The 22,766-nt window shown below is 44.5% G+C and overlaps 1 protein-coding gene across 1 annotated transcript in view; it reads right to left on the bottom strand.

Annotated features, from left to right (window-relative positions):
* The window catches only part of CCDC60 (coiled-coil domain containing 60), a 75,820-nt gene that overhangs the window by 39,603 nt on the left and 13,451 nt on the right, over positions 1 to 22,766 (bottom strand). Inside the window, exon 3 of the mRNA XM_049787778.1 lies at positions 3,364 to 3,534. Coding sequence (XP_049643735.1) covers positions 3,364 to 3,534 — 171 coding nt within the window. The remainder of the gene's footprint in view (positions 1 to 3,363; positions 3,535 to 22,766) is intronic.

Consider the following 22,766-nt stretch of genomic DNA (forward strand, 5'->3'; position numbering starts at 1 on the left):
CCTTCACCAGGGCACATTTCCCACCACCAATGTCCCCAGTTTGCCTGCCTCTGGGGCAGACAATTTTTTCCTATTTTTCTCTGTCTCTTTTTTCTTTTAGACATTTCTTAACAGCCTAAGAACCCAAGTGCCTGCAACAGAATTCATTGCAAAATTCCCTTCAATATTAGCCAAACTTGCAAGAAATAGAAGTTTCACATTTGCAAGACCCCTGGAATAAAACATAAGAGAAACATTGTGCAAATTTGGGCACAGAGAATAATTTACAGAAAAGTTGAAACAGCTCTCAGGAGTGAAATAAAATAACCTTTTTCCAATGACTATGGAGAGTCCTCCAGTTTCCAGTACATTACACTTCCAGACAGGGCTAAGGTGCCTACTTTGGAGCATCTCACTCACTTTGCATTGCCTTGGACAACCCCAGAATGAATTCTGTGTCTGACATAGCAACCTCAGGGGCTCAACATAGTTTTATTTTTTTATTTATCTAGGATGGTAGGAGTGACTGGGCAGTCCTCAGAGATAATTGGCATAGCTAATCAATCTAATATTTTTTTTTTCTCTGAGACTAGCTCACTGGTTCCATCCATGAGTAGGAACTCCCCAAGGAGGGACTTGAGGAGGCAGGTAAGATGCTAATCAGAACTTGTCTCTGCTCTCTGCTTTCTCCAGGCAGCCCTTAGCTTAAACTCTTAAAAAGCAATTTCCCCCCTCTTCTATACAGTAGTAAATAGTTTGAAAGTGGGGTGTGCATACCTGGCGATGTTCCTGGCGATGTTCCTGGCCCTGCACTCAGAAATATCTCTTGGCTTAGGGGACCATATGGGATGCTGGGGAGTGATTGAACCTGGATTGGCTGTATGTAAGGTGAACACCCTACCTGCTGTAGTATCACCCCACCCTACATAGAGTAAAGATTTTTAAAAAATGTAGTCACTGTGATTTATTGTGATTTAATGATAGAGTTTCATGAATATAATGTTTTAACACCACCCCCTCTTCCAGAGTGTCCCCCATTGTTGTTTTAAAGTTAACTCACAGCACAGTGAGATTGTGGGCATGACAATGGGGAGAGAGCAAAGTGGTTCTGCTTCTACTGGGGCTCAAGTTTTAGAGTTTTGTGGATCCTGCTCTTTAGGGGGTATGGTCCACTTCCAACGCAACAGCTATTCTTGACTGGAGTGCTTAGAAATGATCTCTAGCAGTGCTCAAGGCACCTTATGTGATGACGGGAATCAAACTGGTGTTGCCTACACTCAAGACAATTGCCTTGCCTCTACCATCTGACCCTTAACATATGCTTTAGTGGTGCATTCAAATACCAAAGTTGGGAAATGGAAGCCTGGGATGAAGGACAAAAGAAAGAAGCACTAGCCAGTGGAGGAAACACCACCAGGACCTGGACGCAGCATTGGCCCCCCTCCCCTAGTTGTATTTTATTTTGTTTCATTTAGGAGGACCACCTCCAACTATGCTCCTGGCTCACTCTGGCTTAGGAAGAATTAAGGAAGCTTGGCAGCCTCAAGGACTAAGTGGGTTCTGGGGATTGAACCCGGGTCAGCCGCACAACCGCAAGCAAAGCAAACCCCTCATCCAGTTGACTCTCCTGTCCTCACCCCCATTCTAAGTGTTACTTAAAAAGCCAGCTTGTACTTCTCCTTGAATCTGCCAGGTACAACATTACTAGGCCAATATCTGTGAGAGGAGTGAGCTTATGCATATTTAAACTTATTAAACTTTAAATAAACCATGTCTTGCACACACTGAAACATGGATTGGAGAAGGAAGAATTATGTTCTGTAGCTGAGAATTTTGAAAAAAAAAATCCAAACAAGGGAACTGCTAACTACTGAACTATTAACATCTACAGGGGGATCTTTGACAAGCAAATCCCATATCCCCACTGCACCAGCACCTATTCTTGGGCACCTTAATTTGAGTACAGCTCCCCACCCCCACCTCCAAAAAAGAACAATCCATGATTTTATTCCTGATTTTCCTCCCAGGGAAAGGCAGGCAGCTGGCCAGAGCTAATAGGAGTCTAAGACAGTGGTCGGCAACCTTTTTTTTCCAACTGAGCCAAATCTCGCCAAAACCACGAATTGAAATTTATTTTGAGAGCCACACAGGGAGCGCACTGACAGAGGCTAGGAGCAGAGTCCTGACTCCTGGAGCGGCTGCCCGGCACACAGAAGAGCCAAATTAGAAGTGTCAAGAGCCACATGTGGCTCGTGAGCCGCAGGTTGCCGTCCACTGGTCTAAGACACGGAGAAAGGCTGGAACTCCCAGATGAAAGGTGAGAACTGAGATCTTGGGAATGTCTTTGAAAGGCTAAGCAGCCCCTATTCATGACTCTTTTTTTGGGGGGGGCACACCCGTTTGATGCTCAGGGGTTACTCCTGGCTAAGTGCTCAGAAATCGCCCCTGGCTTGGGGGGACCATATGGGACGCAGGGGGATGGAACCGCGGTCCTTCTTTGGCTATCGCTTGCAAGACAGACACCTTACCTCTAGCACCACCTCGCCAGCCCTGTTCATGGATCTTTTTTGTACCAAGTGATGGATGAGGCTCAGAATTCACTTGCCTTTTTTTTGGGGGGGGGTGTCTTGTCCTTTTTATATAATGTTCATATAAATGAGTAGCACAATTACATGACAATATGTTTTATGATGGACCTGTCTGATAATGGCCATTTTCCAGTCTGAGTGAAGTTCAGGGATTGGGGATTTAGTTCAGAGGTAGGTCTTAGGCTTCATCTGTATGAGACTCTGGACGTTCTATCTTCTTAAACCCCCATCCAGAGGATCTTTATTGAAAAAAGGTAGTATTTTATTCACTGTGACAGTAGCTTTGGGGGGATATTAGCTAGGGGTTGGGATTTGGAGTGATGTCCCAAAATAAAGTGTTGATAGGGATTCAAAGGGAAAGGGGTACAAGTATACAGTGTGGGAGCCTAGAGTCTAAATGGTCCTGGAGGTGGTTGGGTGAGTGGAAACCTAGGATGTGAACAGAGGGAGGCATGTAAGAGGGGGCTTTTCATGGTAAATAGAACTTGGTAAATAGAAATTGGATGGAATATTTATGGAAGGGTTTTAAGGCTGGGTCCAGACTGGTGAAGGGAGGACATGTGGCACTGTTTAGGTACCAGCAAGATTCCTGGCCAGACTTTCACAGAGGAAACGATTCAACTGAATGCCGGGAGATGAGGCTTTCAAGGAGCATTGAGGCAGATTCACATGAGTCCATGGGCCCCAGTGAGAGACGAGGCTCTGCTCTGAGACCACTCTGTAATGCCACCTGGTGTTGCCAACTCCCACTGGCCCTTCCCAAGACCCTCAGATGGCAGTTAGAGTGCCCACTTACCCCAGGAACAGATCCCCATAGGGCAAGTCAGAGGACTTCTTGGCTGGCTGGAATCTATGTAATTCTTCTTCTTTGATCTTCTCAAGTTGTTGGCGTTGCTTTTTCAGGGCGTTCTCTTCCTTCAGCATGGAGAAATATCCTCGGCCAATCTTAACTGAATGAATCAAGAAGCTAGAGAAAGACAGATAGAGGAGGACAGAGACAAACAGATGGACAGAGACAGACAGACAGAAAGAGAGTGGGACAGAGACAGAGAATATTCTTTGAATTTCTCAATTCAAACCTAAGCTCCAATTCTGAACTCACCCCTGATTAAGATAGCAAACAAATGTCAGAGCCTCTTCAGGTCAACATCCTTTTTGTTCCTTACTCCGTCACCCCACACACATTATCGGAGTGCCACGTAGGGGCTAAATCCTAAGCTTCCCACACATGCAACTTGCATTGACCATGTTTCCCACAATGAAGGCTCTCTTCTTGTCTCTGCACACTGCTGTGTTCATTCATACAACCCAGCAAAACCTTTTCAAGATTCTTCAGTCAGTGATGGGGGGCCTGGGAGCTGTGGTTGTGGAGGCAAGACTTTGTATACAGAACTCCATGTCTGTCCTGGGCAACCCCTCATCTGGGCAGACACATCGATCATGGTGGGAAATGTAAATTTTGGGGTTCTGATTGCTCCACTCACTGGCCAGTCCACTACCTCTATCTCTCTCCTCTCAGCATTCCCACCACACCCCCATTCCCCAAGAACCGTACAGTTGAACTTTGGCCAGAAAATAACCAAGGTGACGCTCCCTGTCTCTCACTTGAAATCAAAAGAGATGTGATGAAGTTACAGAGCAACAAAGGCGAGTCGAAAACTGAAGGTTCTGACACTGGGTCCCTTTGTGCTAATCATTAGCCAAACTGTGAAAGGAGAGAAAGTGCTAAAAAGAAATTTAAGGTGTTATCTCCAGGGATTCCACAAATGTTAAGAGGAACAGTCTTCTGGCTAATCTGGAGAAAGTCAGACAGGTCTGGTGAGAAGGTTGAAGCCTTGGTGGGCTAATAGACAGGCTTTGTATGCAGAAGCCCCAGGTTCAATCTCCAGTATCCTCTGGTCTCCCCATGCAATATACTAGGAATAGCCTCTGAACACTGCATTTTTGTTCTCCTGCCTTGGACATGTCAGACATGAATTGAGAGGCTGAAATATAGCAACAAACAGAAGAGCCGAAACATTCTTATTCTTTTGAAGTTTATATTTCAAGCCTTTGGGGACAAATACAAGAAAAGTAAACCAAAGACCTGTGGCTACCTGCCACTGACTACTCATCATTTGCTCCTGTTCTCCACATTGGCGAGCTTCTTGTCTTATCTTCATTGTCCATCTGTAATCCTAAATTTGCCAGTCTGAAATCCTATACACATGACTGTATTTATGTGTATATTTTGTTTCTGTTACCTGACAGGTTAACTAATTGCAAAGGACATTTTTTTTGGATGACCACTTGTATTGGAAATGCCTTATGCAAATGAGGCTTGTGGGAAGACCAATCAGAGGTCTTGATTCTATGACCCCCTCCCCTCCTTTAATTCCTCCTCCTGACACTTCTAAATGTGCCCAGTTAGCCTTTTGCTCTGGCAAGTTACATCCCAGCTTACCCTGCAAATCCTTTCATCTTGAATCTTGGCTCTCACAGAGTTGGTGTGGACATGGGTATTGCCATGGACTGGTAGAGGTTAGGAACTCCCTTTAGCTGTGAGACATCAGATTTACCCATGAAAACAGAGGCGGGTGGGGATGAGGGAGGTGGTGAGAAGACTGATCCCTAAAAACTGTCCTCATTACCAACCTATAACCAATTAGATCCTGAAATTTATGTGTTAGGAATTAAATGGTGTTCCCCTTCCACCCCCAATTCATAGCTTTAAGTTTCCCTTTCCAGTAGCTCAGAAATAACCACTACTTATTTGGAAATAGAGCCATAGCAGACATTAGTGTAGGAGATGAAGGATGTTTGTCCAGAGGGAGAGTTTGCACATATATGGGGGACAGGGAGATTTTCCCAGGGGGAATGCAAGTAGGTGGAATCTTTATGTGTCTGTTGGCCAAGTCTACCAAAGGCAGCTGTGGAATCCCTAGAAACAGAAGAGATGCAGAGTCTAATCTCTTTTATAGGCCTCTGGAGGACTCAGACCTCCTGACCCCTGATCTTAGAATGCCAGCCTTTGGCAATATGAGATGATGTAGCTCTCTTAGTTAAACCATTCAGTGGTTTAACCCTTTTTCATGGCAAGCACACAAACTCTAAACAAATTTCTACCCTCTAAACAAGGAACACTTTTTAATTCTTCCTCTCCATTGATTGTAAGAGTTAACATTTTTATTATTCTCCTTTTGGGTAAGTGGCAGGCCTTTGGCTCATGTCACAGTGAGTGAAAGGGGGGTGGATTGACCAGCTCTGGACAGAGCACCTCTGGTGTTTCAGATTCTTTTTGTTTGTTTTTGGGTCACACTTAGTGGTACTCAGGGGTTACTACTAGCTTTATTCTCACTCTTGGCAGGCTCAGGGATGTCTGTGATTGAACCCAGGTTAACCACATGCAAAGCAAATGCCCTTTCTGTTGTACTATCTTCTCTGGCTCCTGGTATGGGTCATGTTCTATTCCAGGCTACTACTGGGTTATAAGCAATCCCTCTGCCTCAAAGATTTGGTCTTGGCTTCATTATTTTAGTGATCTATTTTGTTTGGTGCTAGAAAAAGGGTGGAAAGAGATTTATCTGATTTGCTTTTCCCCAACAGGCTTACGAAGCAGAGAGGCAGCAAGGCAAGAAATGGAGAATAAAAATGTAACAGAACTAAGACAAGTCCCAAAGGCCATCCCATAGTTCTAAGGTGCAAATTTAACCCTGAGTGTCCTAGCAGCCACGGCAAAGAGGAAAATAGCATCTTCCCTCATGGGATTCCTTCTTAGAAAGTTGTTGGGGAGGGTTGTAAGGCTTAGAGATGGTACAGTGGTTAGGGTACTTGACTTGCACAAAGCCAGTATGATTTGATTTCCTGTGCCCCATGTGGTCCCCCGAGCAATGCTAGGACTGATTCCTGAGTTGTAGAGCCAGGAGTAACCCCTGAGCATCACCAGGTATGTCTCCCAAACAAACAAAGAGAAAAAAAATTGCCTGGTGGTGGTGGTGGGGAGGGTAGAGGCTCATTATTTCTAGCTCTGAAGCCTGGAAGAGATTCATCCAAGGATCAGTACAGAGAGGACCTTGTGAAAAGCCAGCTCAGCACTACACCCCTAATTGCCAATAGTGATGTGTTGCATTAAATAATTAACGATGGGGCTGGATGGTGGAGGATGCCATCCAGCCCACATGGCTCTGCAACCTCCATGCAGCCGGCGAGTTCCAGGCCCAGGTGAAATTACTCACTCACACGCAGCCATCAGGAAGAATCATCTTTATTCATGCCCTAGCCACCACAGGTGTGTGGCCTATGTCAACCTTTTAAGCATTCAGCTATATTTTGCTAGCCCTGCATCTTATCTCCTGTTAGCCATCTTCCCTTTGGGCTCCATGCGGCCCAAAGATCCAAAAGCCAGGAAGCCAAGCCGGGCCAAGAGAGAAACGGCAAAAGGGCAAAAAAAGGGCCGAATCCCCTGGCTCAGAGGTTTATCTATCCTTTTCCAGACCCCTCCCAGAAATGGGAGGTCTTGCAGGTAGTTACACCTATTATCCGGTTCCCAAAACTCCTCCCAGATATGGGTGGGTCTTGGGGTACACCACAGTGATGCATGCTGCTTGTCAATAGACAGGTGGAAAGGCAGTGGGGAGTCGGAGCTGTGTGGTGAGAGGAATCAAGTCTCTCTCTCTCGTGGAACTGCTACTCTTTCCAACAGAGACAGACTGACTAGACTGACTCCCAACTGCCTGATCTTCTGAGTGGGGATGAACAGCTCTGGGGGGCAGTGTCTGGGCCAGCCTGTCAGACACGCTGGGCTATTCTGGGAATTTCTGAGTGTGTGTTGTTCATTCAACAAGCCAGGGAGTGTTTCTCCTGGTCCAGCAGAGGCCCATTTAAACATGCTTAGTATTTTTCACCAATTCCCACCTCATTCCTTTGTATGTTCCTTGCACTTTCTTCATCATTATGGCTGATTACCGAGTTATTTGTGCACTGGGAGCTATTTTCAGGGAAGAGTGGTTTTTGCCTCTAAATCCACTCACATGGGGGCCCTGCCACTCACGGCTCTCCACCATGTGTGACTCCCTGAGCTAACATCACTCTGGAAATGGTGGAGAGTGAGATAATAAATGGTGCCAGGCGATGGAAGAAGCACCTGATTATTAAGTGGAAGGTTTCCTTCCACCCAGCACAGCCCCTTTTTGGCCAAGGCCTGAGGATTGGACTCCTATTTCTTAGACACATATGTTCTTTGTAGGAGAGGTTGTGTGTGAGCTAATGAGGGAGAATGTTCACTTTGGAGATGACACTTTTCTCAGCAGATCTCACAGAAGCCAGACCCAAAGGTATGAGTACAGAAATTCAGGATCAGGGGGCTGAGTCTTTATAGTACAGTGGGTTGGGTGTCAGCCTGCCTTGCACATGGCCAACCTGAGTTTAATCCATGGCATCTCATCACTGACAACCCACAGGGTCCCCAAACCTACCAAGAGTGATTTTTGAGTGCAGAGTCAGGAGTAACCCCTAAGCACTGCTAAGTGTAGCCCCCCAAATCCAAATCTGCATCTGGCATGGTCCTTCCCAAGCACTGCCACGAGTAATTCCTGAGCTCAGAGTCAGGAGTAACCCCTAAGCATTCTTGGCTGTGACCTCAAAACTATCCAGTGTCACCTCCACTTTCTCCCCCAAAGAAATTTCATTCCAGTCTCCTTTAGATTCAGTGGGGGCAGTGCAACAAGTTGAAGGAAATTTTATAGTGGGTGAAGGGTTTTGAGGCACACGCCAAGGTGCTCAGGTTTTCTTCCTGGTGTACTTGGAACCTTTGTGATGATGGGCAGTGAACTCGAGTGGCCACATGCCAGGCCGTGTCTGACCCACTTTTTAAACTTGACCCTCTTACAAGTTTCAAATGAAGCTTGGGCACATGTTAGCCAATGGTTCGTGGTAGGAATATTCTTTATGCTTCTCTGTGTAAGAGAATGTACTCCTGCCATTCAAGGCAACATGGCTTGTAGAGGGCTTCCCATTTCTGGAGCTTCTACCCTTAGCTGCTATAAACCCAGGTACTGAGCACAGTCCCAGGTTCAATCACAATTATAGGGCTTGTGCCAGCAGCTGCTACATTCTGGAGACACTCAGAGGTGACTGATGGTCTTCAAATTCAGGAGGTTTTTGTTTTTGTTTTTTTTTTTGATTTTTGTTGTTGTTGTTGTTGTTGTTGTTGTTTTTGGTTTTTGGGTCACACCCGCCAGTGCTCAGGGGTTACTCCTGGCTTAAAGCTCAGAAATCGCTCCTGGCAGGCTCGGAGGACCATATGGGACGCTGGGATTCAAACCAATGACCTTCTGCATGAAAGGCAAATGCCTTACCTCCATGCTATCTCTCCAGCCCCAAGTTCAGGTTTCAGGTGTGAGATGAACTAAGCTCAGGGACTGGAGTGATAGCATAGTGGATAGGTTGTTTGCCTTGCCAACCCAGTTTGATCTCCAGCATCCCCTGAGCCTTCCAGGTATAATGACCCCAAACATCATATTTCCACCCAAGGAAAGTAGGTCTGGAGCAAGGGTCACAACAGGAAATAATCCAAACAAAGCTGATAGTAAAATACATGTGGCAGAGTAGAGTAGCAATCTCTTTTATCAAGTGGAGAGAGAGAGGGGGGGGGAAGGAGAGAGAGAGAAAGAAAGAGAGAGAAAGAGACACACAGAGAGAGACACACACACAGAGAGAGACACACACAGAGAGAGAGAGAGAGAGAGAGAGAGAGAGAGAGAGAGAGAGAGAGAGAGAGAGAGAAAGAAAGAGTAGATTTTTGTTTTGGGTGGAACTAAATTATAAGTTGTAAACCAACACCAGGAGTAATTTCTGAGTACAGAGCCAAGCATAACCCCTGAGCACAGTTGGGTGTGGCCCCAAACAATCAAAAACCCAACAGCTCACAAGTACTTAAATATTTATATACAAAAAATAAAAATAAACCAAACAAAAAATAAAAAACAAACAAACAAAAAACCCAACTTCACCTACTTTTCATGGCCCAAAGGCTCTGCACCCTGCTGGTTCTCACATTTTCCTTCTCTGCCTACAAGAAATATGGGGCTATAAAGCCAGGGGTGCTTCGATGGGAAGGCAGAATGACATTAAAATGAGCAAACACTCCAGCAATCCGATTTCAGGGATGTCCTGCTCTTGAGGAAGGGAATTGCCGACGCGGGGAATTTTCCCTTAACAAATTTTACTGTTTTCAAAGAAGAGCAGATAAATCGGCTCTGTCCTGCTTTTCTTGGAGGCAGCGGGAGGCTCTGGGAGCCCACACTTTATCTGGCTGACACGCCTTGCTTGGTCAGCCCACCCAGACATATTGATTTCCGAGGAGGTGAGAGCAAGCAAACAGGATGGAAGGAAGAAACCCTAAGAGCCATCCTTCAATTCTGAAATCTTCAGGCAACCCCCGAAACCCAATGAATAACACAGCCCCATTTAGATGCGCTGAGCAAATATTTTGCATTGAAAGTCCCAAATTAGAATGCCCTGTTTATACAATAACTTAATAAATCTAGCCCAGCTGCCGAATTGACAAGAAGGTGAGCATCATTCATTAAAATGCAAATACAATTGAGATGAAATTTGGAATACATTTATTACAGTAATTGAACTTCACTCAACTGTAGTCACAACACAGATTTTGAACTGCCTTTCAGACAAAAGGGCGTATTACATTGTTCCCCCACCCCCGAGTTAATATCTTTGTCAGCATGCAAATGAAAGCCATTTCCGGAGCTCTAATGATTTGCAATGGAAGGTTTCACTCTTCTTTATAGGACAAGATTGCCAGAGATAAAGGTCAACAGCATACACAAAAGATACTCTGGTAGCATATTGTGTATACAGCAAATTGATTGCAAACATATTCTGAATGCTTATTTTTCTTATGAAATCACATGTGAACATTTCTTTACCATCCCTGGGTCATTTGCTAATTGTACCATGCTCTGCAATGGGAGGTTGCCTGATTCAGGATATTTTCACCTATCAGATTACAAGTTTCCGATGGTTGGCTCCCCTTTCTGAATAACTGAGACCAAAGTAGGTGGTGGTGGTGGTAGAGGGGTTGTGCCTAAATTTCTTCTGATCCTCCATCTGATGGGAAGAGAGATGGTGATGGATATGTGACAAAGGTGCAGAAAACTCTCAGTGGTGAAGCTGCTTTAGCTGCTTTGGTTTCCTTCCTTCTCGCTCCTTTGCATAATTCACAGAGAATTGAGAGTGTAAGTACATCTATTGGGCATACATAGTTGGAAAGAGGCACAATTTAAAGTGTTTCTGCAACCGCAGATCTAAAAGGCACGTAGGGAAAAAAAAAAATCAATGTATTTCAGCTGTAAGACAAAGTGATGGCATCTTGCCTTTTACATCCATTTATTGGACATGAAGTCAATGAACTGATCCTGTCAACTTGACTTCCAAAATATCACCTCCTTTCTTGTGACCACTCCCCCAGCAGCAGAAGCCTGATTTTTATTGTCTCTGTCATTCCACATAACTTCCTATGTGATTTTTCTCCTTCTGAATTCACTGTCTACTGGGCAGGCACAAGAAGCTGTCTAGAAGTCATTCCGTTTTGTTTGATTGTTTTGCAGTGCTAGGGATCAAACCAAGGGCCTCATCTATGCAAACAAGGGCTCTACCATCTGGCTACATCTCTGGCCCCCCAAAAGGCACTTTATAAACTGCAGATCTTGGGGCTGGAGAGATAGCACAGCAGTGTTTGCCTTGCAAGCAGCCGATCCAGCACCTAAGGTGGTTGGTTCAAATCCCGGCGTCCCATATGGTCCCCCGTGCCTGCAGGACCTATTTCTGAGCAGATATCCAGGAGTAACCCCTGAGCACTGCTGGTGTGGCCCCAAAACCAAAAAAATAATAATAAAATAAACTGCAGATCTCATCATTATTCTCATCAGAAGTCTCCATCCCTTTGAGGAAATCACTTAGACAGAAGACTAAAGAGAGAGGCTTAAAGGACAAAAAGAAGCTGGACCCTGGGTGGCCAGGAACCTCCATATCAGTGCTATTTGTAGAAGACAAAAATCTCCTGCGTGAGGGACTCAATCTTCACCTTATGCAAGGATTCTGTTGACCAGGCAGAGAGTCACAGTCCCAATCATTTTTTCCTCTGCCTTTTCTTTTCTTACTAAAGAGACAAGAGAATCACATTGAACTTATTGGCTGTGGACTCATGAAAGAATATGGGAAAGATTAGGTCAAGAAATGGGGGGAAGGGAGGCAAGGGATCTTTGCAGTGTGAATGTTGCCTTGAGTAGTCTTGGAAAGGTCTTCAGTCGGGAAGCTATGAACAAAACAGTGGGTAAATTGAGACTAGAGGGAATGATGGCCTGGGAGTAGGGTAGGAGCTGTGGGTAGAAAATAGGGCCCATAGGAATGACTCGAGAGAAGCTATCCCTATGTATCTATCTACCTGTATCCTCACAGCATCTCTCAAGTAGGTCCTATTGGCTGATGAGGAAAATAAGACTGAGTGAAGTCGCATAGCACTGGATCTGTATCAGAGTCCAATAAATGGTTGAGCTGAAATCTAAAAACCAAGGGCTTCAATTCAGATTGCATGAGAAAAAAAATTGCATGCTCTGTTTCTGGAAAAGTCTTTACTAATGGACTCTGGGCACTGTTCCCCTCTTGCTTGGTGCCTGACTTTGGGTAAATCATTTCTCCTTTTTCAAAATGTACTTTCCTTGCCAGTGAAACAGTGTTCAAGTGTTAAATTAATAGCTGTCCTTGGATACTGTTGAATCATATCTGAGAGAAGTTTGGCATGGATCTTCACACACAGGAGGTTTTTTTTAATAAATAATGACAACCGTCATTGCTCTGATCATTGCTGTCATCACCGCCTTGGTCATCACCATCAGAGCTTAAATCAATGTTGTTTCAATCCACTAGCTTTGCACATAGCCAAGTTGGTGGTTTTGTTTTAGAGCCACAGGTATCTGGGAAGTGGCATTTTGACTCACAAAATGAAGTTAGGAGGTTCTCTGCTCCAAGAAGGGTGGGGAGAAAGTCCAATGAGACCATAATTATGTTGGGATTTGGTCAATTGCATTATGTAGCCATTAATAAAGGTGTGTGGTTCCACCATACAGATTTAGCAGAATGTCATTTGGTTGTTATGTTGGAACTGATATTTATTGTATGCAAAAGGCCAGGGAATTAACCTCTGCTTGGTTGAATAAGGAGTCGCACATAGAAGCTTTCTAATTAATTTAGGTGGATTCCTTTTCTGGGTACTTCCATCTCAGCTCTTTAGCTGAGTAAAGGAAAGTAAGAAATAAAGGGTGGGGAGGAGGGAGATCTGGGAAATTGGTGGTGGGAATGTTGCACTGGTGAAGGGGGGTGTTCTTTACATGACTGTAATCATACAACTATAATCATGTTTGTAATCACGGTGTTTAAATAAAGATAAAAAAGACAAAAAAAAAAGAAATAAGGAGGAAGAGGAAAAATGAAAGAAAGGAGGGATGTAAAAAGTCTCCAGCACAGGGGCCGGAGAGATAGCATGGAAGTAGGGCCTTTGCCTTGCATGCAGAAGGACAGTGGTCCGTTTCCTGGCATCCCATATGGTCCCCAGAGTCTGCCAGGAGCAATTTCTGAGTGTAGAGCTGGGAGGAACCCCTGAGTGCTGCTGGGTGTGACCCAAAAACTAAAAAAAAAAAAAAGTCTCCAGCACAGCCTGTTGTGTGATGTTTCAGTCTGAGACAGCCATTTTGCCATGAACTATAGGGAGTAGGGAAAGCTTAGAGATAGAGCCTCTGCTTGGCAGGGGTAGGTTCAAGTCCAATCTCTGGCATCCTTTTACTGAGCATGATCTCAGGGGAATACTGCCATGGAGATCCCTGGTACCTCAAGAGCATGCAATGTCCATCACGCTACAATCAAATATGCCCAATCAATATGAGCAACAGCAGCAGCGATGGTGGATGATAGAGAATGGAGAACAAAGAAAGGCATCATAATCAGACCTTTGTAGTTAGGTGAGTGTGGGGTGTTGAATGGTGAGTTGTGCATTCCACAACCCAAAGAGGGAGATGGATTCCCATGTCCCCTGTCTGGGTAGGACAAGAGAGGCATATTCGGCAGCAATTCTGATGTAGAAAATAATCCACACACAGTTGGGAAGTTATAGCAGGCCAGAAACTCACACTGCAAGCTGTTCACTCACAAGCTCTTCGCTCCACCATGTTGAACCATGAGCCAAGATGTCAGCCGCTCCTCCAGGATGCCTGAGTAGCCTTAATTGGGATAAACAAAGCCCATTCCCCAAGGGGAGGGGAAAAAGACAGATGAAGAAGTAATGGGGAAACTTTTTAACAGGAAAACCAAAGGAACCAATTGAGAGACATCTGATTAGAAGGCAATATGAGAACCAATCCAAAGGCCTCTACCAATAGTTGGGTGTGTATTTACATCAGTTAAGAGCCAGATTCTTTCTGATGCTAACTTAGTTATTCAAATGGGGTGGAGCAGCATAGGAACTGGTATCTAAGATTATGCCAACCTCTGATATTTTTCTTATCTGACTCGTGAAAGATGGAAAAGAAAAAAACAGACAAGAAAGCAATTTCCAAAGATCACACATGCACACAACATAATTTGAAATTGAATGTTCAAAACTGCCTTCATCAGAGGAAGAATTAGTCCCTTACCACCGAGTCACATTCTTGCTAATTGCCAGGGCAACAATTAGAAAGAAAAATCCTCTCCTCAATGTGGGATACACTCATCAATGGGTGAAATAAGATGTAATAAAATACACAAAACACCACACCACTATTTCTCTGTGAAGTAGCATTAGAGTTGCAGCATCATCTAACCTCTAGAACCAAATTATTTGAAATACCATACCACGCAGATCACTACTTCCCTTCCTTGTTGCCTGGCATAGACTGGGCACTTAATATTATTTTAAAGCATTAACTTACAACAGTGACTAGTTGATTCAGTAGAGAAAAAAATATTAACCAATCCAAGAGTGAGGTTAATCACTGAATTTTCTGTGGGAGGTCAGTTTTATTTTTATCTATGAAACTAGTAGCACTTTCCTGATTCATAAATTGTCAGCAAGTATTTGATTAAATCTAAGATCCTTCCTTCCTTCCCTAACCTACCTACCTTCTCTAACCTACCTATCTACCTTCCCTAACCTACCTACCTTCCCTAACTTACCTACCTACTCTAACCTACCTACCTACAAACCTACCTACCTACAAACCTACCTACCTAGCTACCTACTTACCTACCTACACCCCTCCCCTTCACACACATGCTTCCAATACTTTATCTCTGCAGGAGAGCTTGTCTTTCTTCTCCTCCTTTACAGTTTGCTCAGCTATGAAGACTGCTCTTCACTAGAAGTCACCTCTGTTTCCCCCAGGCTGGGACAGGCCCTCTGCTTGGTGCTGCCCCAAACTGGCTCCTCCAGGCTCCCAACTGAACTGAGCCCCAGAGGTCAGGTGACACTTCAAAACCTTGGCTGTGCCTTCAGAGCCTGCAGCCCAGAGGGAATCCTTGTCTTTGGATTCTATCAGTAAACTCTCCTGTATTAGCACTTTAAATCTTAATTAAATAGGAGCCTAATTAAACAGGCAGGAGTGAGGAGGGGGTTTGCCTTGTATGTGGCTGACTTGGGTTCAATTTTCCCCATATTCCATAGGGATATCGTAGCCTGTTAAGAGTTAATTCCCGAGCATGGAGCCTGGACTAATTCCTGAGCACCATTGGGTGTGGATCCAAAACTAATAAATAAATAAATAAAAATAGGAGGTTCCTCTGGGGAACTCGGTGAAAATGATGTTACTCCACTGCCCATGTTCTTTAAGGGGAGTAGGTGTTTCAAAACTTTCTGTGAAGGTGCTGAATCATCCAAACAGAATGGAGATAAATGAAAGCCTTTGAAATCTCTTTTTTTTTCTTTCAACTGGGAGTGAGAATAGAGTTGTGTAATGGAAGAAGAGATCAAAGAGAACAGATTTCCCCCTCCCACCCTCACCTCCACCCTCAGGTGCCCCACAGCAAAGTTATTTCTTCAGCTCGTAATGTGGACTCTGACTTACCTTCTGCCAGGTAACGACAAGTGGTGTTCAAACCCAAAGGGGACACGGAACCAGCTTTTAATATCAGGGTGTGCCACACACAGGTCGGGGCTTTGAGCTATGGTACAAAACTCATGAATTCTGCAATTTTTATGTCACCTCACTGTGAACACACACACACACACACACACACACACACACACACACACACACACACACACTCCTTGCTAACACTCTCTTCTGTCTCCAAAAAACCACAGTAAGATCTTGTAAGCATCTACACAAGTAAATCTCATGCAATGGCCCCTTTGGGGGTCAGAGAATGAGACCTAGACTTCTGAACCTTGCAAGTATCCCCACCAGATTGGGCGATACTTGGATCAAGGTGAGCTGGCTTTGGTCTGAGCCAATTAACGGTTGCTTTTCGGGAAGAAGCAGCAGCTGCCTGGCATCCACAAATGGTGCTCTCTGTGCAAGCCAATTAAGGATACTTCTGGAAGCTGGCAGAAACCCACGGCAGCTAGGTTTCCAGGCAACTGCCATCAGAAGTGCTGAACTCTGTGCACCTTGCCATGAGTCTAATATGCCTCTTCCTGGCCCTCTCCTCTCCCCCTCCGCATTCTTATCTTTGTTGTCCCCCTCCAGTTGGAAGCAAGTTGTGGAGACTGGAGAGAGCTTAGCAAGCTTTGTATGAACAAGGCTTGAGTTCTGGCTCTGGTGCCTCTTGGTGTCTAGTGACCAGCAGTGACTCACTACACAGGCCCACAAAGTTAATGGAATGATTTAGAAGCTTCCAGAACCCTTTGTGGTTGCAGTGCTTGATTTTCACCAGTCCTCTGTATGGTCAGTTGAATCCGTCACACAGCCCGGGCAATCCTTTCATTACAGCTTCAAAGCAGGGAGCACTGGGGTACATTGTAGTCACGTGCTTGTGGTGGGCTGACTTCTTGCATGGCAGGGCAGTGAGGATTCTGGGAATCCATGGGCTGCTGTCACCTCTTTTTGAAAACCTATTACTTTTTCTCTGCCACCATTGGAGGTGGTAGTCGCAGGATTTGGTGGGGGTTTGCATGGTTGGTTGGGGTCCTCAAGGCACATTTAAGTTGTGGTGCTCACCAGAATTTCACACTTCAGATGTGGGGCACACACACATTTGGCAGTGTGTAGGAAATGATGCAACAGTGATGCTGGGGATTGATTTGGTAAAGCAGCTGGAATGGCACTTGGCACACATGGTGTAGTTCTAATGACCATAGTTTGGCTTTCAAGCTTGCAAGGCAGATGTCCCCTGGACCTCCAGAAACACTGTTGATTAACATGTGAGGAGTTCTCCTATCTGTGTCAGACAAAGGCTGGTAGTCACGGGAGGCTTGGAGAGACAGGAGCATCACATCTGGACGTCAGCTGGAAGCCTGCTTCTGGGATGAACAGGTTGAGTGGCCTTCGGTGCTCTTTTTGGAGAAATGCAACCCTCCACCCTTGAAATGTCCATTATTACCTATTAAGCTTAATGGCTAAATGGAAAAGGAGAATTGTTCTTTGGGGCACTGACAGTCTGGACATGAAATATGCATCAGCTGGAAGAGGTTTCTTTTAGAGAGCTTCAAGTCTCCCAGCCACTCCTGGAAGAGCATCTCAAGAACAACAGGTGATGGCATAAGACACAGAACCTAAGATACTCTGGGCCAACCTGAGACTCCCACTGCTTGACTCACTGGAGGCCAGGAGTGGGGGACACCAGAGACGGGTCCAGGGAGCAGTGTGGTGGGGGTTTCTCTTTCTTTTCCTTCCTTCCTCCTCCCTCTTTTCTTTCCTTTGTTCTTACTTCTCGCTCTCCATTCCTTCCTTCCTTCTTTGCTTCCTTCCTTCTGTCCTTTCCTCACTCTCTCCCTTCTTTCCGCCTTCCTTCCTGTTCTCTATCCTTCCCTCCTTTCCTCCTCTTCCTTCCCTCCTTCCTTCCTCTCTCCCTTTCCTTTTCGTCTCCCTCCTTCCCTCCCTCCTTTACCTCCCTCTCTCTCTTTCTCTTCTCCTGTTTTCCCTCCCTCCCTCTTTCCCTCCTTCCTTCCCTCCTTCTTTCTCTCCTTCCCTCCTTCCTGTTGGAGACTGGGTCGGGAATAGGGTTCCTGGGGGGCCGCATCCTCCTGTTTTCCCTCCCTCCCTCTTTCCCTCCTTCCTTCCCTCCTTCTTTCTCTCCTTCCCTGCTTCCTTCCTTTTTCCTTCTCTCCTTCCTTTCCTCCTACCTTCCCTTCTACCTTCCTTCTCTCCTTCCTACCCTCCTTCCCTCCTTTTCCGTCTCCCTCCCTCCTTTCCCATCTCCCTCTCTCCCTTCCTCCCTTCCTTCTTTCCTTTCTTCCTTTCTTCCTTCCTTCCCTCCCTCCTTCCCTTCCTCCCTCCTCCCTTCCTCCTTCCTCTTTCTTCCTCAAGTTCAGGTCTCCTGCGTGCAAAGCACAAATCTCCTCTCAGCCTGTCTGTCACTGCATGTCACTTTCACATACAGAGGAAGCTGGGAAGATGCAAAATCTCTACCAAGAACCACCATTTCCTCAGGCAGGCTGAGTGTCATCAGGCTGACAGCTATCTGGTCCTGTGTGGTCCCAGGATCACATAATCATCTCTCACTCACATCAGCCTGTAGTCCTGTCCTGACTGTGCTCCTGTCAGATTGGTTTTTCATGCCTGGAATACTCATCCTAGCTTGCTCTTTCCTTTTACTCCATCATTTCCTAGTCATATTTCTAGAGCAAACACTTTCCCCTAGGCACAAACACAAAAAATGAGAGTCATTGTATGTGCCTTTCCTGGTTGTCATCTCTGGTCTGAAAGGCATCAGAGATCCACCCACTCACCAAAAATTGTGGCCAGTGAATCTCTCTCCCATTTCTTATTTTTTAGTCTTTCTAGAATATGTAGTTAGAGTTTGCTCCACTGTACTGCCCTGGGACATTTCTCATGCTAGATTTTCTACAAATGGTGTTTTGAGGAGGCCATTTTTGAGCAACTATTGTGGATGGTGGGTTCCTGGAATCAAGTCAAGGGACAGCCTAGCATGTTTCTATCCACATGCCTCCCCTACCTGATGCCCAGGGAACAGAAAACTCCAGGAAAGGTCATGGGAATGCAAAGATGACTCTTCCTGTTTTTAAGTTTTTAAGTTCATGCACATTTTGGTTCACCTCAAGGCAGGATAAATGGATTCCCCTTTAAGCAAGTTATCTAGCTTTGGTTTTATTTAATGATGCCTGCAGAAGTTTTTCTGCCTTAATGCATGCCTTGAAAAAAAACCCATTTTATTGGTTTTTTGAACTCTATACCCACATGCTTCCAGCAGGCATGTGTTTGGAGCTGAGCTGACTCAGAACAATTCATAAAACTAAACTCTTAGACCAGGGGTTAAGACATGCAGCAAGTCACTACTACCTACCACCTGTCCTGCAACTGCCTGCCTATAGCCCAACCATGGAGATGCATTATTTTAAACCCCTTTCAAACTCTTCGATTTGGTTGTCTGCATTTTGTAAGCCAAAGCAGAAAAGTGAGTCTGTGAAATTTCTTTTGGAAACTGGAGTAGTCTTTTGCTCCTGTTTTGCCACGTTAAAACTCAAGGCCAAATGTCTCAGGACACCTCCTGATCTGGACAGGCCAGGTGTGACTATAGGGAGACATTTCACTCCTCATCACTGTTCAACTATTGAGGTGACTGATGATATGCCTGGGTTCTTCCATGGGGGGGGAATTATGCAACCACCCCCTGAAGTAAGATGACCTGAGTGTCTCTGGGGAAGGTACCTCTAGGTTGGGAAGAGCTATGGAGGTGTGAATCAGGGAGAAGTATGTAAAGGAGGACCAGAGAGGTCTGGAAGAACATGGCAGACTTGTTTTCTCCAGCAACACCTGGTGGAAGTGAGAAACAATGGCCTCCAAGAACAAAGGAAGCACAAAATTTCCCCATCTCTGCATGTCTAAGTTACCCAATGAACACCCCAAGATCCAAATTCAGTTTATCAGAAAATTCAAGGGGATGGAGTAGACTGGGAAAGGGAAGTTGAAGTTCCTTCCTCCAGAGACAGACTAGACTTCCTGTGAATATTTTGTGGGATAACCCTTAGCGCTAACTAGAAAGATAATAGAGGTCTGACTTCAGTATTATTCTCTCACACATGGTGCAGAAGAAATAATGATTCTCATAGGAGAACTAGCTTATTCTCCCTCTGGTCTGGGGCTATGCATATGGAGAAAGGTCCTAGGTTGGTGCTGCTCTTATCTAGTCTTTCTCTGGCTCTAGTTACAGTAAAAGCAATAGAAAAGTGGGGACAGAGTGATAATAGAAAAGGAAGAGTATTTGCTTTGCATGCAGCCAACACAGTTTCAATCCCCAACATCCTATATGGTTCTTGAGCACTGCCAGGAGTCATTGCTCAGTGAAATTACAGAAGTAACCTCTGAGTATCTCCAGTGTGCTTCCCCCCAAAATACCCACAACTAACCAAACATAAAAGTAATAGAAAGGTAAAGGACACTAGTGATGATAAAAGCTAGCACTTGCTACATCATGTCATCTTCTTAAAGGTATCTCATTCCTTCTGAAAGGGAAAGTCTTGGAACTTAAGCATTTCAGATGCTTACAGGCATCTGATTTTCTTGTCAGCCCTAAACTGAGACAACTTTAGCGATTACTTGCATAAGGGATTAGTATCTCCTTTACAAAATGGCAGAGTCCCCACCAGGCTGTTGGGAGTGAGGTAAGAACACCAGCGATTGGGAGGATTATCTGTTGTGGTTGTTGGTTCTGTAATCAGCACCTTTGCTTCCTAGCTCACTACTTCTACCTTGCCAGGCAGATTCTAGCATCAGCCTCTACCCCACAGGTAGGGGTCATGAGACATACATGACTCATGTATCCATATTCTGCAGCATGCCCATGTTGGAGCCAGGGATGTGTCTACTATGTGTGTGGCTTCATTAGGTAAGTGATGGGGAAGTTGCCTTAATGATACTTAAAAAAAATGGTTCTTAGACTCCTTGGGGATATAGCTGGGAGGAAATGGATGGGGAAGCAAGCACCTACTGAACTCTATTTACAAGCATTAATATTTGAAATATCAGGGTTTAAATGGCCTGCTTGTCTTTGTGTTTCTGTGTTATTTTTTTAAATGATTATTACTGCGTTGCCTGCATGTGGGTCATGGGTTGGGCAAATGACATTCTCTTTTTCACAGTGGGCTGCCAGTGAGTTTTGGGTTGGCATGCCTCAGCATTGCCCAGTCGACAGGTGTTCAGAGATGAGCTTGGCAAGCTTGTGGAGGTTCTGGCTTTTTAAGACAATCTTATTTTATTTCACTTTGAAGTGAAATTGGGACTGTGAAATGTCAGTTAATATTGCAGAAAAGACCCAGACAAAGGCATGGAAGATGGTAGTACAATCTTTTCAGGAAAAAATTGGCAGTTTTCAACTTCCTTGAAAAGGTGAATAGATTTGTGCCATTGTAAGATCATCTAAGAGAAAAATCGTCCACACAAACACTTATGGAGGAGCCAGGAAGGAAAAATTGAGTGGAACCAAGATTTTTCTGGGTAGTGACTAGGGAAGGGAGAAGTTAAGGTTGCTGATGCAAGCTGGTTCTGCCTGGAGCTCAGATTGGGAATGGTATATGTACAGGGAATGTGGTCTTTCAAGAACGTTGGATGTTTGTGTTGCTTTCCTGGAGATGCTATGTGCTAATGAGGACTATGCCAATATGAAAAGGGCAGAATGTTATTTTGGAATTATTTCAATGTTGCACATCTTTTTTCCCCCTCATGGCTTAGGTGAGAAGTTCACTTTCATTACCAGAAACTAAGGGTCTTGGGGCCGGAGAGATAGCATGGAGGTAAGGCATTTGTTTGCCTTGCATGCAGAAGGACAGTGGTTGGAATCCCGGCATCCCATATGGTCCCCCAAGCCTGCCAGGAGTGATTTCTGACCATGGAGCCAAGAGTAGTTTCTGAGCTCTGCTGGGTGTGACCCAAACAAACAACAACAACAAAAAGAAACTAAGGATCTCAGAGACTAAGATTCTAAAGGGACTGCAGTCAGAAGATAAAAATTATGAAGCTGCACCCCCTTAGGAATATAGTCTAAGGAACTAAACTACCAAATGGTATAACTTCAACAATGGTGAGCTAAGTGTGATGACAAGAGCAAAAGAAAACAAAAGCAGCAAAGAGTTTCAATGAAGGAAAGTGGCTCAAATTAAATTAGATTAAGTTTATCTGTGGAATATTATATAACTGCCAAAAGAGAGGGTAAGTTTGAATAGATATTTGATATTAAAGAATTGTTGCTATTTTAATTAATTTAATCTAATTTAACTTAATCATGTGATACCTAGAGAGTTGAATATTGACCCAGAAAATGGTAAGAGTTTCCTAACTCTGGGGGATGATGTTATATAAATGAAACAAGATTGACTATAAGTGGATAATCATGAGCTCTGCACTCTTCATTGAAAGCACTAAGGTTCATTATATCATTCTGTATGTCTTGATAGAGATTTGTATCTCTCTGTCCTAAGAAGTTCAAAAACAGAAATTCAGGAATTCTGGATGGTACATTGTCGACATGGAAGATGCTCATAGCCTATTGCTCAACAAAAATGTAGCTTAACAAATTATATATGTGGACCACTTATTTAGCAAAATAAATGCATAGGTACATACAGACGAATACTGCAAGTCGATATGCCAAAATATGAAGAGGTTATCCCATGAGATGTCATAGCATGTGGGTTTATGCTATTATATCAACTTTTGTACACATTATAAATTATCTTGATCATCCTACTGGTGTATGTTTAAACTGTGTGGCTTGGGAAACTGAAAGTGGACATAGAAGCTGAGCATATATAAATGCCAGCCAGAAAGGCCACTTTTAGGCATATCCCTAAGAGAAACACATACACAGCTTCAGCAATATTTAGAATATTCAATGCAGCTCCAAAGAGAATATCACCCTGTCCATCCGTACTAGGATTGCTATATGGGACTTCTTTTGTACTACACAGAAATGGGATAGAGTGAACAGAAGCTGGGTGGCAGGATGGAGGAAGTACAGAATCACAGTAAAAACCAGCAGGTCCAACTTTCATTAAGG

The sequence above is a fragment of the Suncus etruscus genome, chromosome 15 (genome assembly GCF_024139225.1).
Source record: "Suncus etruscus isolate mSunEtr1 chromosome 15, mSunEtr1.pri.cur, whole genome shotgun sequence".
Classification (NCBI taxonomy): domain Eukaryota; kingdom Metazoa; phylum Chordata; class Mammalia; order Eulipotyphla; family Soricidae; genus Suncus; species Suncus etruscus.